The sequence below is a fragment of the Pongo pygmaeus genome, chromosome 9, assembly GCF_028885625.2.
Source record: "Pongo pygmaeus isolate AG05252 chromosome 9, NHGRI_mPonPyg2-v2.0_pri, whole genome shotgun sequence".
Taxonomy (NCBI): domain Eukaryota; kingdom Metazoa; phylum Chordata; class Mammalia; order Primates; family Hominidae; genus Pongo; species Pongo pygmaeus.
Window position 1 is genome coordinate 12,180,548 of NC_072382.2, and position 17,639 is coordinate 12,198,186.

The window sequence follows — 17,639 nt, forward strand, 5'->3', positions numbered from 1 at the left end:
GGGACCTCGTGGAGTCCGGAAGGTGCCCGGTGGTGGCAGAGCTCCCCAACCAGGGCTAGAAGCAGTCGCAGAACGCCCGTTTTGCGGGAGGACAGGGGGCGAAGGGAAGGAGTAACAGCCCTGAAAAGGTTGGAAGTCCAGGGACAGCCCTGGGCTCCGTGGGGCAAAGGATTGGAAGCTGCCGATCCTCCGCCTTTATTCGTCGCGTAAATAAGGGTCGAGGGTACAGACGCACGGCTGTCTACTGCGGGGTGAAGGAGCTGCAGCAAGATGCCACCCGGCGCCGGCCTTTGTGGCTGCTGTCATGAATATTCACGATGCTTTGGGCCAATCAACGTCTGAACAGCTTAAAGCACACCAATCGGCTTACCGCATGCAGATAAGCATCGTAACGCGCGGCTTTTCCTAAAACGGGCGGGCACTGGACAGCGGCTAGGAACGGAACCCAGAGTCGAAGGAGCTTGGTTTCCGGAGGAGTGTTTCTGCGCAATTGAACGACTTTATGTCACTTCCTATCGGACCGGCGGAAGTTGCTTCCGAGCGCGTTGAGCTTTGGCGAAGTGGGTTCCGGTAGTGGCAGAGGTGCTTGTGTTTTTGTCGGTACAGGAGAGTCGCTATGGCGGCGGTGGATTCGGATGTCGAATCGCTGCCGCGTGGGGGGTTCCGCTGCTGCCTCTGCCACGTTACTACAGCCAACCGTAAGCGGTGGCTAGTGAGGGACCCGGGGGTGGTTGGGGGCTTTCGTCTTTTGATCCTGGCGAAAGTTAGGGTTATAGGTAACCGTTCCTGTCAAGTCGGTTGGTAGGGTCTCTCACCTCCGTTTTTACTCCGCAAGTCCGAGGGGATTTGGAGAGTCGGGAAAGTCCCACCACATTACACTCCTCCTCAGTATATGAAATCTCCACAACGCAAGTTTAACTGTTTTATTACTTCTTTAACCATCATCTATTGGACATATGCTCTGTGCCTGGTATTCTGCTGATCTTTAGGGTGGGGGAAGGGGGTTCAGAGATGAAAGAGCTCACCGTCTAGAGATTGAGAAAGTTTCAATGCTTTATAGATATGTTTGGAGAACTGTGGGACCACAGAGAATCAGTAACTAAATCAGAGAAGGCCTACAGAGGACCTACTCAAAGGCAGGGATGGATGAAATAGGTGGCATGAATGACTAGACCATAAGGTACCAGTGAGGAAGAGACAGAAGATGGGTTTGGAAAAATAGACAAGGGGTTCACTGTAACTTCAAATTCCACTTTTTCTTTTTTTTTTTTTGAGACAAGGTCTTGCTCTGTCACCCAGGCTGCAGTGCGGTGGTGTGATCTTGGCTCACTGCAGCCTCAACCTCCCGGGCTCAAACCATACCCCTGGCTAGCCTCCCAAGTAGTTGAGTCTACAGGTGTGCACCACCATACTTGGCTAATTTCTCTTTTTCTTTTTTTTTTTTTTGAGACAGAGTCTCACTCTGTCGCCCAGGCTGGAGTGCAGTGGCACGATCCGGCTCACTGCAAGCTCCACCTCCTGGGTTCATGCCATTCTCCTGCCTCAGCCTCCCGTGTAGCTGGGACTACAGGCACCCGCCACCATGCCCGGCTAATTTTTTGTATTTTTTAGTAGAGACGAGGTTTCACCATGTTAGTCAGGATGGTCTCGATCTCCTGACCTCGTGATCCGCCCGCCTTGGCCTCCCAAAGTGCTGGGATTACAAGCCTGAGCCACCGCGCCCGGCCTACTTGGCAAATTTTTTAATTTTTTGTAGAGATGGGTTTTCACCATGTTGCCTAGGCTGGTCTCCAATTCTGGCCTCAAGCGATCTTCCCATCTTGGCCTCCCAAAGTGCTGGGATTACAGGCGTGAGCCAATGTGCCCAGCCCTGCTTTTGAAGTCTGGAATCACAGTGTTCCCTAAACAGGGTTTACTTCCATTCTTCCTTTTCACTGTGAATGGCACTATCACTGTTCATCCAGTAAGCCAAGCCAGAAACCTACGAGTCTTCCTTGGCCCCACATTTACTTTGGTGACATCAAGCAGCTAACTCAATAAAATAATAGCAACGGCTAGTTTTTCAACATTTATCGTGTACCAGACTCTCTCTGCCAAGTGATATATTTAGATAATACCTGTGTGTGAGGTGCTAGGTACTGTTATTTCCATTTTATATCTAAGGAAGTTGATGCACAGTGAGGCTTCATAACTTGACGAAGGTCTCACACAGCTTGACAGAACTGGGATTTGAACTTGGGCAATGTGATTTCAGATCCTGCCTTTGACATCACTATATCATACCATGTCCAAAGATGATCCACGAAGTATTCCAGGATCCAAATTTTTTTAGTTCTTGTGTAGATGACCTGGATAAGTTATCTGTTAATTTCTTTCCAACTCTACCTAGCACAAATAGGTGGTTTAAGAAATACTTTACTATCACACTGTTCTTTAAGTAAAAATAAACAAAATACTTGTAGTGTAGCCAGTTCTCCTGGGAACCCTCGTCTCTACTAAAAATACAAAAATTAGCCGGGTGTGGTGACACACGCCCGTAGTCCCAGCTACTCACGAGGCTGAGGCAGAATTTCTTGAACCTGGGAGGCAGAAGTTGCAGTGAGTGGAGACTGCGCCACTGAACTCCAGCGGGGGCGACAGTGAGACTCTGTTTAAAAAAATAAATTAAAAAAAAAAGAATGTACTATTTAGACAAATGTATAAGAGAGGAAGGTAAAAGGAGCCAGGACTTTGTTTATTCACAGGTCACAGTTTCTGTGGCTTGGAAGGATCAGTCAGATTTAGGTATGCAGAGAACAAAGGCAGACACGCCGAAGAGTGCTTTGCATGTTTTTGTCTCACACTTGTCTTTGCAGGACCCAGCCTTGATGCCCACTTGGGAGGCAGAAAGCACCGGCACCTGGTAGAACTACGAGCTGCGAGAAAGGCCCAGGGACTTCGAAGTGTGTTTGTCAGTGGCTTTCCCAGGGATGTGGACTCTGCTCAGCTCTCTGAGTACTTCCAAGCGTTTGGACCTGTGGCCAGTGTTGTCATGGACAAGGACAAGGTAAAGTGAATGGCTCTCGGGTTAAAGAATGAATCAGGGCTGGGCGCGATGGCCCACACCTGTAATCCCATCACTTTGGGAGGCTGAGGCAGGTGGATTACCTGAGGTTAGGAGTTTGAGACCAGCCTGGCCAACATGGTGAAACCCCGTCTCTACTAAAAATAAAAAATTAGCTGGGTGCGATGGCGCATGCCTGTACTCCCAGCTACTTGGGAGGCTGAGGCAGGAGAATCGCTTGAACCCGGGAGGTGGAGGTTGCAGTGAGCTGAGATCGTGCCACTGCGCTCCAGCCTGGATGACAGAGCGAGACTCCGTCTTAAGAAAAAAAAAAAAAGAATGAATCAGATGTGCTGTGTACCAAAGAGACAAGAGAGAGAAACCAACAGCCTCTTTGAGCTGGTTCCTAATGTGGCTTGTTCTTGATGGACATCACAGTACTTGGGCTAGACCAGCTTTGGGAGTTTCTCACACGTTCCCCACCCCTTGAATTTTTATTTTTATTATTATGCTTTTGAGTGCAGTGGCACAATCTCAGCTCACTGTGATGTCTGCCTCCTGGGTTCCAGCAATTCTTGCACTTTAGCCACCCAAGCAACTGGGATTACAGGCACGTGCCCCCATGCCCAGCTAATTTTTGTATTTTTAGTAGAGACGGGGTTTCACCACGTTGACCAGGCTGGTCTCGAACTCCTGACCTCAGGTGAGCCGCGCGCTTCAACCTCCCAAAATGCTGGGATTACGGGCATGAGCCACTGCTCCCAGTCCCACCCTTTGGATTTTATCACTTCACCAGAGTTTGTCATTGGGGGATTTTTTTGTGTGTGTCATCTATTGATTCAGTGAATTCTTTGCCAAATATTTATTCACAGCTAACTTTGTACTAGGCACTATGCTTAGGGCTGCATTCTGAGTAGTGAATGGGATAGGTATGGTCCCTGCTCTCACAGAGCCTATAGTCTAGAGGAGAAAGTAAACAATTAAATAAGTAATTATAGTGAAACTTGGTCCTTAAAGAACAACATACCATTGGATCAACTCCACAAGAACCTGGTTGATAAACCAGTTAGTTTATTCACTTACACTGAGAGGTACTAAGGTTGTTTGGTTAGAACACCCTGTCCTTTGGAGAGTGTTAAATAAACAAACTTGTGCTTTTTGTGTTGCTTCCCTGTAGGTTTTGGTCTCTTGAAAAAAGTTCACTGTTGAGGTGCTGTGTTCCTTGGTCATACTGTGGTTCTGAGGCTGCACTCTTGTTATATAGGCATGGCTTCTTAGGTGATCCCAAATATCCCTTTGCAGCCCAGGTTATCTTTTAGAATGGGTTGGAGCCTGTGTTTGTTAGGGATTGCATTCAGCAACCAAACTACAAATGGCTTAAACAATAGGAGTTTAGTTTTTCTCATGTAACAGGAAGTCCAGACCCGGACAGTTCAGGGCTTTGCTGTTTTCCTGCTCTGCCATTATTGGCATGTGGCTCTTCACAGTTACGATACTGCTGCCCCATATCTTCAGGCAAGAAGAAGGGGCAGGTTGTAGGGCAGAGTATAAAAGGTTAGTGTCGGCCAGGCCCAGTGGCTCACGCCTGTAATCCCAGCACTTTGGTAGGCTGGGGTGGGCGGATCATGTGAGGTTGGGAGTTCGAGATCAGCCTGACCAACATGGAGAAATCCCGTCTCTACTGAAAATACAAAATTAGCGGGGCGTAGTGGCACGTGTCTGTAATCCCAGCTACTCGGGAGGCTGAGACAGGAGAATCGCTTGAACCCGGGAGGCGGAGGTTGCAGTGAGCCAACATCGTGCCATTGCATTCCAGCCTGGGCAACAAGAGCGAAACTCCACCTCAAAAAAAAAGGTTAGTGTTAGCTGAGTTTGAGTCCCCTCCTCTCTCTATTTTTTTTTCCTTTTATTCTGAGAAAAATGCCTTTTCTTTTTCCTTTTTTTTTTTTTTTTGTGGTAGAATTCTGGCCACTGAGATATAAGTAGAAGTTTACTGAGGAGCTGAGATATAAGTAGAAGTTTACTGAGGAGGCCTTTAGAAAAAGTATTTCTCTCGGCTGGGCACAGTGGCTTACGCCTGTAATCCCAGCACTTTGGGAGGCTGAAGTGGGAGGATCACCTAAGGTCAGGAGTTCGAGACCAGCCTGGCCATCATGGAGAAACCCCATCTCTACTAAAAATACAAAAATTAGCTGGGTGTGGTGGCAGGCACCTGTAATCCCAGCAAGCGATTCTCCCGCCTCAGCCTCCCGAGTAGCTGGGACTGGAGGCGAGTGCCACCACACCCGGCTAATTTTTGCATTTTTAGTAGAGACCAGGTTTCACCATGTTCGCCAGGCTGGTCTTGAACTTCTGACCTCAGGTGATCCACCTACCTCGGCCTCCCAAAGTGCTGGGATTATAGGTGTGAGCTACTGTGCCTGGCCTAATTTTTTGTATTTTTAGTAGAGACAGGATTTCTCCACGTTGGCCATGCTGGTCTTGAACTCCTGGCCTCAAGTGATCCGCCCACCTCAGCCCCGCAAAGTGCTGGGTTTACAGGCGTAAACCACTGTGCTCCGCCTAATGATGAACATTTTTATTGAGGAACTACTATGCATCAATTGTGTGCTAAGTCCATTATATACACTTGCATCTAATCTCCACAACATTCCCTTGAGGGAAATGGTCAGTAGGCAGTTGGAGATTTGGGAGTTTAAGACACTGCTTGTGAGGCAGTTACGAGTTACTTAACCTCTTTGAGTTTCAGTTTCTTAATTTGTAAAATGGAAATAATAATACATACCTTGTAGGTGGCTTATGAGCCTCAGACATCGTTTGTGCGAACTGCATAGTTTATAATAAGCCCTCAACAAATAGTAACTCTAGCTATGGATGGTGGTGTTGAGAGGACAAAAATGGCAAGGACACAGGCTCCTTATTTTTATTTATTTATTTATTTATGTATTTGAGATGGAGTTTTGCCCTTGTTGCCCAGGCTGGAATGCAGTGGCGCGAACTTGGCTTGGGGCGATCTCGGCTCACCGCAACCTCTGGCTCCCGGGTTCAAGTGATTCTGCCTCAGCCTCCCGAGTAGCTGGGATTACAGGCATGCGTCACCATGCCTGGCTAATTTTGTATTTTTAGTAGAGATGGGGTTTCTCTATGTTGGTCAGGCTGGTCTGGAATTCCCGACCTCGGGTGATCCGCCTGCTTCGGCCTCCCAAAGTGCTGGGATTACAGGCGTGAGCCATCGTGCCCGGCCTGTTTATTTATTTTTGAGGTGGAGTCTCATTCTGTCGCCCAGGCTGGAGTGCAGTGGCGTGATCTTGGCTCACTGCAACCCTTGCCTCCTGAGTAGCTGGGTTTACAGGCGCCTGCCACCATGCCCGGCTAATTTTTGTATTTTTAGTAGAGACGGGTTTCACCATGTTGGCCAGGCTGGTCTGGAACTCCTGGCGTCACATGATCTGCCCGCCTCGGCCTCCCAGAGTGCTGGGATTACATGCATGAGCTACCACGCCCAGCTGACACAGTCTTCTGAATCTGCCAATCCTGCCCTCCCTGACGCCTTCTGTGAGGTTTTGGAGAAAAATAGGAGCACAGACAAGCCCAGTGAAAAAGACTCTTAATTTCCAGCTGGGGCTTTGGTTACAAACTTGGTGGTGTACTGCAGTCTGGTAAACTGTGGTTTATTAGAGTCAGAAGACTGGCCCGGGCAGGTCCAAGTAGCTACCTTTGTCCTTGGCTTCACTTCAGTTCTTTGCTGTGTTTGGCATAAGGGTAGAAGTAAGTCTGCGCATGGTGGTGCGCCCCTATCATCCCAGCTGCTGAGGCGGCTGAGGTGGGAGGTTCACTTGAGTCCAGGAATTCAAAGCTGCAGTGAGCTATAATCACATCACGGCACTCCGCCTTGGTGACAGAGCAAAATCCTGTCTCTAAAAAAAGAAGGGTGTGGCTGGGCCAGGTGGCTCACACTTGTAATCCCAGCACTTTGGGAGGCTGAGGTGGGCAGATCACCTGAGGTCAGGAGTTCGAGACCAGCCTGGCCAACATGGTGAAACCGTCTCTACTAAAAATACAAAAAAACTAGCTGGGCGTAGTGGCAGATTCCTGTAATCCCAGCTACTTGGGAGACTGAGGCAGGAGAAATACTTGAACCCGAGGCGGAGGTTGGAGTGAGCCGAGATCATGCCACTACACTCCAGCCTGGGCAACAGAGCGAGACTCCTCAAAAAAAAAAAAAAGTAAAATAAAATAAATAAATAGTATACAATTCATTGGTTGATTATTTACTATTGGGTAAAAAAATAAACAAAAAGTATACAATTGGCCGGGCGTGGTGGCTCATGGCCTGTAATCCCAGCACTTTGGGAGGCCGAGGCAGGTGGATCACCTAAGGTTAGGAGTTGGAGACCAGCCTGGCCAACATGGTGAAACCCCATCTCTACTAAAAATACAAAAATTTACCTAGGTGTGGTGGTGGGCACCTGTAATTCCAGCTACTCAGGAGGCAGAAAGCAGGAGAATCACTTGAACCTGGGAGGCAGAGGTTGCTGTGAGCCAAGATTGTGCCACTGCACTCCAGCCTGGGTGACAGAGCGAAACTCCGTCTCAAAAAAAAAAAAAAAAAAGTATACAATTTAGGGGTGGGTGTGTTGGCTGATACCTGTAATCCCAGCCCTTTGGGAGGCTGAGGTGGGAGGATCACTTGAGATCAGGAGTTCGAGACCAGCCTGGCTAACGTGGTGAAACCCCATGTCTATTAAAAATACAAAAATTAGCCAGGTATATTGGTGCATGCCTTTGATCCCAGCTACTAGGGAGGCTGAGGTAGGATAATTGCCTAAACCCGGGAGGCAGAGGTAATAATGAGCCAAGAGTGTGCCACTGTACTCAAGTCTGAGTGACAGAGAGACTCTGTCTCAAAAAAAAAAAAGTATACAATTCAGTGAGTGTTAGTATATTCACAGGGTTCTTCAGCCCTCATGACTGATTCCAGAATGTTTTCACCACTCCAAAAAGAAACCCCTTATCCTTTCTTGGTTACTTCCCATTTGTGATTCAGGCCTGTGTACTGGTGTAGCCATCCTCCGGGTTGAGTTAATTGTTATGTATGGTATGAGGTAAAGGTTCAATATCATTGTTTTGCATGTGGCTATCCAGTTGTCCCAGCACAATTTGTTGACAAGACTGTTCTTTCCCCATTGAATCTTCTTGACACCATTGTTCAAAATCAGTTGACCACAGATGCGTGGGTTTCTTTCAGGGTCTCAATTCCATTCCCTTCATCTGAATGTCTATCTTTATGCTAGCACCACTCTGTCTTGGTGCTACCTTACTGTAGCAGGAACCTTTTTATAAACAAGATGAAGGTCCAGCTTTACCATTGGAGGATATAAAAGAATATGGACTTTTTTCCCTAAAGCAGTCCTGTTTTTCCTCTTCTTCTTTTTTTTTTTTTTTTGAGACGGAGATTCGCTCTTGTTGTCCAGACTGGACAGACTGGAGTGCAATGCACAATCTCGGCTTACAGTAACCTCCACCTCCTGGGTTCAAGCAGTTGCCTCCTGAGTAGCTGGGATTACAGGCATGCACCACCATATCCGGCTAATTTTGTATTTTTAGTGGAGATGGGGTTTTGCCATGTTGGTCAGGCTGGTCTTGAACTCCCGACCTCAAGTGATCCACCCGCCTAGACCTCCCAAAGTGTTGAAATTAGGCATGAGCTACTGCGCCCGGCGTTTTTCCTCTTCTTGCTAATATTTTACCTTTAAAAAAATATGGCCAGTGAATATCATTGAACTCACCAACTTACAATATAGTTGTTATATTGCTGTTATTCCTAGATAGTGAGTTCTTGAAGACAGGGTTTATGAGTTTGTATTTATGCCTAGCACAGTGTTCATTACATGAATTGATTTTTTTTTTTTTTTTTTTTGAGTCTCGCTCTATCGCCCAGGCTGGAGTGCAGTGGCGCCATCTCAGCTCACTGCAAGCTCCGCCTCCTGGGTTCATGCCATTCTCCTGCCTTAGCCCCGCGAGTAGCTGGGACTATAGGCGCTCACCACCACGCCCGGCTAATTTTTTGTATTTTTAGTAGAGACAGGGTTTCATCGTGTTAGCCAGGATGGTCTCTATCTCCTGACTTCGTGATCCACCCACCTTGGCCTCCTAAAGTGCTGGGATTACAGGTGTGAGCCACTGCGCCCAGCTGCATGAATTGATTTTTTAAAAGATTTTTAAAGTGGACTCATTCTGTTACATGGATCCTTAATAAATGTTTAAAAAAATTCTAATTATATCAGGAAAAGTTATAGGGTGGGTCATAGTGTAATCACATCATTGGGAAGAGTAGAGGACAGAAATAATATAGATAAAATGAGGTTTTTAGAGGCAGACTGGGGTGAGAGTAAAATGTGTGGAATAGGAGTGAGGGAAAGAATTGTTTTTCTACTTTTTTTTTGAGACAGGGTCTCACTGTCTCTCAGGCTGGTGTGTAGTGGTGCAATCACAGCTCACTGCAGCCTCAACATCCTGGGCTCAAGTGATGCTCTTACCATAGCCTCCCAAGTAGCTGGGACTACAGGTGTGTGCTGCCATGCCTGGCTAATTTTCTTTTTCTTTTTCTTTTCTTTTTTTTTTTGAGACAGGGTGTGGCTGTGTCACCCAGACTGGAGTGCAGTGTGCGATCTCGGCTCACTGCGATCTCAGCCCCCGGGCTCAAGCAATCCTCCTATCTCTTCCTCTCTAGTAGCTGGGACTACCTGGCTAATTTTAAAACATTGTACTGGCCAGGTGCAGTGGCACACACCTGTAATCCCAGCGCTTTGGGAGGCCGAGTTTAGGAGTTTAGGAGTTAGAGACCAGCCTGGCCAACATGGTGAAACCCCATTTTTACTGAAAATACAAAAATTAGCTGGGCATGGTGGCATGTGCCTGTAATCCCAGCTACTCGGGAGGCTGAGGCAGGGGAATCGCTGGAACCTGGGAGGCAGAGGTTGCAGTGAGCCAAGATCACCCCACTGCACTCCAGCCTGGGTAACAGAGTAAGACTCCATCTCAAAAAAAAAAAATTGTTTGTAGAGATGGGATCTCACTATGTTGCCCTAGTTGGTCTCCAACTCCTGGGCTCAAGCAGTTCTCCTGCCTCAGCCTCCCAAAGTGCTGGGATTACAGGCACGAGTCACTGCACCTGGCTGAAAATTGCTTTTCTAAATATGTCCCCTGTTATTATGAAAACAGCAAGCAAATATTCTCAATTTATGGGATAGTCTCCATTTCAAATATTCTCATCCACTGTAGATCACGTGCTTAGATTCTTGGTTCCAAAATCATCATCTCTGCCCCTGTTGTTTACCAGGGAGTGTTTGCCATTGTGGAGATGGGGGACGTGGGTGCTCGAGAGGCTGTCTTGTCACAGTCCCAGCACAGGCTGGGAGGACATCGCCTGCGTGTCCGCCCACGGGAGCAGAAGGAGTTCCAGAGCCCGGCCTCCAAATCCCCCAAAGGAGCGGCCCCCGACAGTCACCAGCTGGCCAGAGCACTAGCTGAGGCCGCAGACGTGGGGGCACAAATGATAAAGCTTGTGGGGCTGAGGGAGTTGTCCGAGGCTGAGCGGCAGCTTCGGAGCCTGGTGGTGGCCCTGATGCAGGAGGTCTTCACAGAGTTCTTCCCTGGTGAGTTACCTCCCCTACTATGTCTGAGCCCTCCCTGGCCTTTGCTCCCCTGTGTCTGTATCCCCAGTCCTCCCTGCGCTAGAGGTGTTTGGTTGCTCTTCCATCTTTGTGCTCCCTTTTGTTCTTCCTCCCCCTGCTCCTCCCTAACTTCTCTTGACCTTTCTTCTCTGCTCGGCACCCAGGCTGTGTGGTCCACCCTTTTGGCTCTTCCATAAATAGCTTCGATGTCCATGGCTGTGATCTTGACCTCTTCTTGGATCTGGGTGACTTGGAAGAGCCCCAGGTGAGTGAGTGTCCCAGGGAGAGCTGGGAAGAGTCCATGAGAATGGCCATGTGACTGTGGGCAAGTCCTTTAACTCTCCATGTCTTAGTTCCTCATCTACAATGCAGATAATAGGACCTACCTGAAAGAGTTTATTGTAATTGGAGAGATGTGAATATGGATGAGTATTAGATAGGATGAAAATGAACTGACGGGGCCACGTGCGGTGGCTCACGCCTGTAATCCCAGTGCTTTGGGAGGCTGAGGTGGGTGGATCACCTGAGGTCAGGAGTTCAAGACCAGCCTGGCCAACATATAGTGAAACCCTCATCTCTACTAAAAAAAAATACAAAAATTAGCTGGGTGTGGTGGTGTACACCTGTAGTCCCAGCTACTTGGGAGGCTGAGGCAGGAGAATCACTTGAACCCGGGAGGCAGAGGTTGCAGTGAGCCGAGACTGTGCCACTGCACTCCAGCCTGGGTGACAGAGGGAGACTCCTTCTCAAAAAAAAAAAAATGAATTGACACGGATACAAAAAAAGAATTTCAAAATGGTGTGTACAATGTGATCTTATTTTGGAAAAAAATATGTTAAAAAATATACAATAAGGTCCTTTTAGTTTTGCTTATGTGTATTTTCTTTTTTTTTCTGAGACACAGTCTAACTCTGTTACCCAAGCTGGAGTACAGTGCTGTGATCTCAGCTCACTACAACCTCCACCTCCTGGGTTCAAGTGATTCTTGTGCCTCAGCTTCCCAAGTAGCTCGGAATACAGGCACATGCCACCATGCCTGGCTAATTTTTTGTATTTTTAGTAGAGATGAGGTTTCTTCATGTAGGCCAGACTGGTCTTGGACTCCTGGCCTCAAGTGATCCACCCACCTTGGCCTCCCAAAGTGCTGGGATTACAGGAATGAGCTACCATGCCCGGCCACTTATCTGTATTTTCTAACATCTAATGTACAGATTCTGTTTAGGAAAGGATTATTATTATTACTTAGAAATAGGGTCTCACTATGTTTCCCAGGCTGGTCTCGAACTCCTGGGCTCAAGGAATCCTCCTGCCTCATTCTCCCAAATTGCTGGGATTACAGGCATAAGCCCCCATGCCCAGCCTATTATTATTTAAAAAAAAAAAAGACTTGGCCGGGCGCGGTGGTTCACCCCTGTGTAATCCCAGCACTTTGGGAGGCCAAGGCAGGTGGATCACCTGAGGTCAGGAGTTTGAGACCAGCCTGGCCAACATAGTGAAATGCTGTCTCTACTAAAAATACAAAAATCAGCCGGGTATGGTGGCACGCGCCTATAATCCCAGCTACTCGGGAGGCTGAGGCAGGAGAGACAGCTTGAACCCAGGAGGCAGAGGTTGCAGTGAGCCGAGATCGCGCCACTGCACTCCAGCCTGGATGACAGATTGAGACTCCATCTCAAAAAAAAAAAAAAAAGACTTTATTTTTTAGAGCAGTGTTAGATTCACAGCAAAAGTGAGCAGAAAGTAGAGTTCCTATATGCCTGCTGCCCCCGCAACAGGAGTTTTTAAATGTTTTATCATTCTTTTTATCTTTCTCTACACACACACACACTCTATTTATATTTTCTGAATCATCTGAGAGAAGGTTGCATGTATCACATTCCTTTACCCCTCAATATTTCAGTGTGTGTTATGCAAGAACAAAGGTATTCTAGTGTAAAGGTATTCTAGTGTATAACCACAGTACCATTATCAAGTTGAGAAAATGTTACATTGATACAAATGTAAACCTTTACAGACTTTACAGTCCATACTCTCTAATTTGGTCAGCTGTCCTGACAATGGACTGTTACAGTTTCTCTTTAGTCTATAATAGTTCCTCTGTTTTTGTCTTTCAGGACAATGACATTTTTTGCAGAGGTAGACCTTTTATTTTATAGAATTAAAGGTTATCTTTAAAAAAAAAAAGGTTGCTGTGAAGATTAAATGAGTTAATATGTATAAAGCCCTTAAAATGGAGCTGAATAAGCTGGAAGTAATATTATCTAGAGAGATCCCTGCTTAGGGGACAGCAGAAGCATTTCACTCAGTTCATTTCTGTCCACAGCCAGTCCCAAAGGCTCCGGAATCTCCATCGCTGGACTCGGCCCTGGCTTCCCCACTGGACCCTCAAGCCCTCGCCTGCACCCCAGCCTCCCCTCCAGATTCACAACCTCCAGCTTCTCCCCAGGATTCTGAAGCCCTGGACTTTGAAACCCCTTCCTCCTCCCTGGCGCCCCAAACTCCAGACTCTGCCTTGGCCTCCGAGACCCTTGCTTCTCCCCAGTCTCTGCCTCCAGCCTCACCACTGCTAGAGGACAGGGAAGAGGGGGACCTGGGGAAGGCCCCGGAACTAGCAGAGACCCCAAAGCAGGAGAAAGCAGAGGGGGCAGCAATGCTGGAGCTGGTGGGATCCATTCTCCGGGGCTGTGTCCCTGGGGTGTATCGAGTCCAAACTGTGCCCTCTGCCCGGCGCCCTGTGGTCAAGTTCTGTCATCGGCCTTCAGGTCTCCACGGTGACGTCTCCCTCAGTAACCGGTACCTTTCTTTTTTTCAAGACGACATTTCGCTCGTTGCCCAGTCTGGAGTGCAATGGCGCCATCTTGGCTCTCCGCAACCTCCGCCTCCCAGGTTGAAGTGATTCTCCTGCCTCAGCCTTCCAAGTAGCTGGGATTACAGGCACGCGCCACCACGCCTGGCTAATTTTGTATTTTTAGTAGAGACGGGATTTCTCCATGTTGGTCAGGCTGGTCTCGAACTCCCGACCTCAGGTGATCACCCGCTTCGGCCTCCCAAAGTGCTGGGACTACAGGCGTGAGGCACCGTACCTTTCTTTGGGGCAGGCCAGCTGAGAATTCTGGGGTGGGCCAGGAGAGAGTCTGGCTTGGGAAACTCCTGCACCTGCTGAGTCTCAAGTTTGTCCTTGTTTGGGACCATCCCTCTTTCTGTCCCTTATCTCCTCCTGCCTGGCTTCCATTTCAGTGTTTGTAAAGTGTTTTCCTTAGAATATTACTTTCTTTTTTTTTTTTTTTTTTTTTTTTGGTGAGACTGAGATTTACTCTTGTTGCCAGGCTGGAGTGCAGTGGCGCGATCTCAGCTCACTGGATCCTCCGCCTCCCAGGTTCAAGTGATTCTCCTGCCTCAGCCTCCCGAGTAGCTGGGATTACAGGCATGTGCCACCACACCGGGCTAATTTTGTATTTTTAGTAGAGATGGGATTTCACCGTGTTGCCCAGGCTGATCTTGAACTCCTGACCTCAGGTGATCTGCCCACTGCGGCCTCCCAAAGTGCTGGGATTACAGGCGTGAGGCACTGCACCCTAGAATACTACTTTCAAGGGATGTAGAAAAGAGCTCTGCGGTTGAATAAATTTGGGAAATTCAAAATTAGATGCAAAAAGGTTTCTCCATTTCCTCCCTTCTCCCCTTGCCCTCTCTCCTTTCCTTCCTTCCTCTCTCCCTTCCTGTCTTTGTTTCTTTGCATAGTAAAGGCTCTGAGCAGTCTTTTTTTTTTTTTTTTTTTTTGACATGGGACGTTGCTTTGTCACCCAGGCTGGAGTGCAGTGGTGTGACCATGGCTCATGAGCAGTCTTACAATAATGTGCTGTGAATGTCCAGGATGGGCGTACAGGATGATGTTTCCCGAACTCCTTTGTCCTTTCGCACACTGTCTCACAAGATCAGTGAGCAACATTTGGGGAAATGGTTCTGGCCTTATTCCAGCTGGTCCCAGTTATGCAAGTCTGGAATGAAAGCTGGGGGTGGTAGGTTCTGACATCCCCAAGCCCTAACACCCTTGTCCCTGCTTTGTCCCAGGCTGGCCCTGCATAACTCCCGTTTCCTGAGTCTCTGCTCTGAGCTGGATGGTCGAGTCCGGCCCCTCGTGTACACCCTCCGCTGCTGGGCTCAGGGTCGGGGGCTGTCAGGTGAGAATGGATCAGGACAGACTTGGGGCTGAGTTGGTGTCAGGACAAAGGCAGGGATTCAGGGAGAGAAGGGAGGTCAGAATGGGCACTGGGGTTGCGAAAACTGCCAGTGAGGGGATTAGAAGCACCTCTGATCTAACCGGAATTATTGCTTATTTACCCAGGGAGTGGCCCCCTTCTCAGTAACTACGCCCTGACCTTGCTGGTGATCTATTTTCTTCAGACCAGGGACCCTCCTGTGTTGCCCACTGTGTCTGAGCTCACCCAGAAAGCAGGTACTCGGCCTGGCCTCCACCCTCCCCATCTTGTTAGCTTCCTCTCTCTTCTTCATCACACTTAGATACACAAAGCAACTCTGGGAATGAGATCTCTCTTCCCCCACCCTCAATCTCCCTGCTTCCAGACTGACTCTCACCTTATTTACTTTCACAGGAGAGGGGGAACAGGTGGAAGTCGACGGCTGGGACTGCAGTTTCCCCAGGGATGCCTCAAGACTGGAGCCCAGCACAAATGTGGAGCCCCTCAGTGAGTTTGGGGAGCCTGGTAGAGGACTAGTAATGATATTCATCAACAGTAGGTAACATATATCACACTAACTGTGTGCCAGGCATGGTTCTCACAGAAAGCCTGTGAGATACCTAATATTATTACTGCCATTTTACAGATGAAGAAACCATGTTTGGGAGCAATTAAGTGACTTGCCCAAGGTTACACTGGCTAGCAAGGAGCAGCAGCATCTGGGCAAGGACATCATGTGGGGACAGGGAGAGAGGTTTGACCTCTTGTTTATAGGGATCAGAGAAGCCTAGCTTCCTGGGACTCTGCTGAGCCCCTTGGAAGGGAAAAAGAAAGTCCTGCTAAGGAAATGGCTCTGGTGCAGGACCTGTATCAGTTCTGGCCTCTAAGTGACCCCCCCTTTCCCCACTCTTCCTCCTCCTCCAGGTTCCCTGCTAGCCCAGTTCTTCTCCTGTGTATCTTGCTGGGATCTTCGTGGCTCCCTGCTCTCCCTGCGGGAGGGTCAGGCACTGCCTGTGGCAGGGGGCCTGCCTTCTAATCTCTGGGAGGGTCTGCGCCTTGGCCCCCTGAATCTCCAGGACCCTTTTGACCTGAGTCACAATGTCGCAGCCAATGTGACCAGCCGGGTGGCTGGGCGCCTACAGAATTGCTGCCGAGCAGCAGCCAATTACTGCCGAAGCCTCCAGTACCAGCGCCGTTCCTCCCGCGGTCGGGACTGGGGGCTGCTCCCCCTTCTGCAGCCCAGCTCCCCCAGCTCCCTGCTCTCTGCTACGCCGATCCCTTTACCCCCTGCACCGTTCACCCAGCTCACTGCTGCCCTGGTGCAGGTATTCAGGGAAGCACTGGGGTGCCATATAGAACAGGGAACCAAGAGACCGCGGTCAGAAGGAGGTGGAACTGGGGAGTCCTCTCAGGGAGGGACAAGCAAAAGACTCAAAGTAGATGGACAGAAAAACTGCTGTGAGGAGGGGAAAGAGGAGCAGCAGGGATGTGCAGGGGACGGTGGGGAAGACAGGGTAGAAGAGATGGTTATAGAAGTTGGAGAGATGGTGCAGGACTGGGCCATGCAGAGCCCTGGGCAGCCAGGGGACCTGCCCCTGACCACTGGGAAGCATGGAGCCCCTGGAGAAGAGAGGCAGCCCAGCCATGCAGCCCTGGCAGAGCGGGGGCCCAAGGGACATGAGGCAGCCCAAGGAGGGTCTCAGGGTGAGGCAGGGAAGGGGGCATCCCTGCCCTCAGTGAGCTGGCGCTGTGCCTTGTGGCACCGAGTGTGGCAAGGGCGGCGGCGAGCCCGTAGACGCTTGCAGCAGCAAACCAAGGAAGGAGCTGGAGGTGGCGTTGGCACAAGAGCAGGGTGGCTGGCGACTGAGGCTCAGGTCACCCAGGAGCTGAGAGGACTGAGTGGTGGCGAAGAGAGGCCAGAAACTGAGCCCCTGCTGAGCTTTGTGGCGTCTGTCTCCCCGGCTGACCGAATGCTCACTGTGACCCCGCTCCAGGATCCCCAAGGCCTGTTCCCTGATCTCCATCATTTCCTACAGGTTTTCCTCCCTCAAGCACTTCGACATCTCAAGTGAAGACATGGCCCCTAAAGGGCAATAAAGCTGCTAGTTTATTAATACAGTCTCCCGTTTCCTTTCATTTCCATCTGGTCATAATCCTCCTTCCCCTCCCCCAGAACTTCATGCAGCTGCTCTCGTCTGACCCCGAACATGGGTCTCTCCCTGCTGCTCTCCACCCCAGCAGCTTCTCCTTTCTACAGTTCGCACAGCTCGAGGGGAGTGCGGGGGCAGCACCGCGCGTGGCACCTGGCACCTGCGCAGAGTTCCTGAATGGCAGAGCGGTGGGTGGCTCGAGCAGTACTGAGAAGAGCCAGGTTTGCCTCCACATTCTTCCTGTCGCCTCAGATTTATGCGGACAAGGACGGAGATTTGCGTTCAGGGTTCTTCATTCTCTCCTTTAAACGAGGAGAGTTCATCCCGTTCTTAAATCGGGTAAGAGATTTCAAACCTGAACATGGGTCAAAAGCCGTGAACACCAGAAGCGACGATGTCAGGTCTTCCAGCGTCAGCCCCTCCAGAGTCCGAGTCCGGAGGAGGTGGGAGGGACAGGGCGCGTTCTCCCTCATGTCCCTGCCCTGCTTCGGGCCGGAGGGCCGGTGCCCTGCTCGCAGTAACAGCACCCTGGAGCTGTAAAGGGTTGGATGTGAGCAAACCTCACTTTGGC

The 17,639-nt window shown here is 49.4% G+C and overlaps 1 protein-coding gene across 5 annotated transcripts; it reads left to right on the forward strand.

Annotated features, from left to right (window-relative positions):
- Window positions 1-499: 499 nt before the first annotated feature.
- Window positions 500-17,376, forward strand: TUT1 (terminal uridylyl transferase 1, U6 snRNA-specific). 5 transcript variants are annotated; one of them, XM_063670860.1, is made up of 9 exons: window positions 500-582; window positions 2,856-3,046; window positions 10,386-10,701; window positions 10,884-10,984; window positions 13,043-13,512; window positions 14,791-14,900; window positions 15,065-15,175; window positions 15,333-15,425; window positions 15,843-17,032. In XM_063670860.1, the coding sequence occupies exons 2-9, from the start codon at window positions 3,032-3,034 to the stop codon at window positions 16,988-16,990; spliced, it is 2,364 nt and encodes a 787-aa protein (XP_063526930.1). In that variant the 5' UTR covers window positions 500-582; window positions 2,856-3,031; the 3' UTR covers window positions 16,991-17,032. The 5 variants fall into 5 exon arrangements, with proteins under 5 accessions (XP_063526930.1, XP_054296170.1, XP_063526931.1 ...); XM_054440195.2 differs by having other exon boundaries at window positions 512-698; XM_063670861.1 differs by lacking the exon at window positions 15,843-17,032 and adding an exon at window positions 17,176-17,376 and having other exon boundaries at window positions 516-698; window positions 15,065-15,171.
- The last annotated feature ends 263 nt before the right edge of the window (window positions 17,377-17,639 follow it).

Bases quoted from the DNA above. Each gene is read 5' to 3' on its own strand.
- TUT1 (XM_054440194.2), top strand. From the start codon at position 617: ATGGCGGCGGTGGATTCGGATGTCGAATCGCTGCCGCGTGGGGGGTTC. The intron at 3,047-10,385 runs GTAAAGTGAATG...GTTGTTTACCAG, and splicing joins TTGTCATGGACAAGGACAAG to GGAGTGTTTGCCATTGTGGA. The intron at 15,426-15,842 runs GTGAGTTTGGGG...CTCCTCCTCCAG, and splicing joins CACAAATGTGGAGCCCCTCA to GTTCCCTGCTAGCCCAGTTC.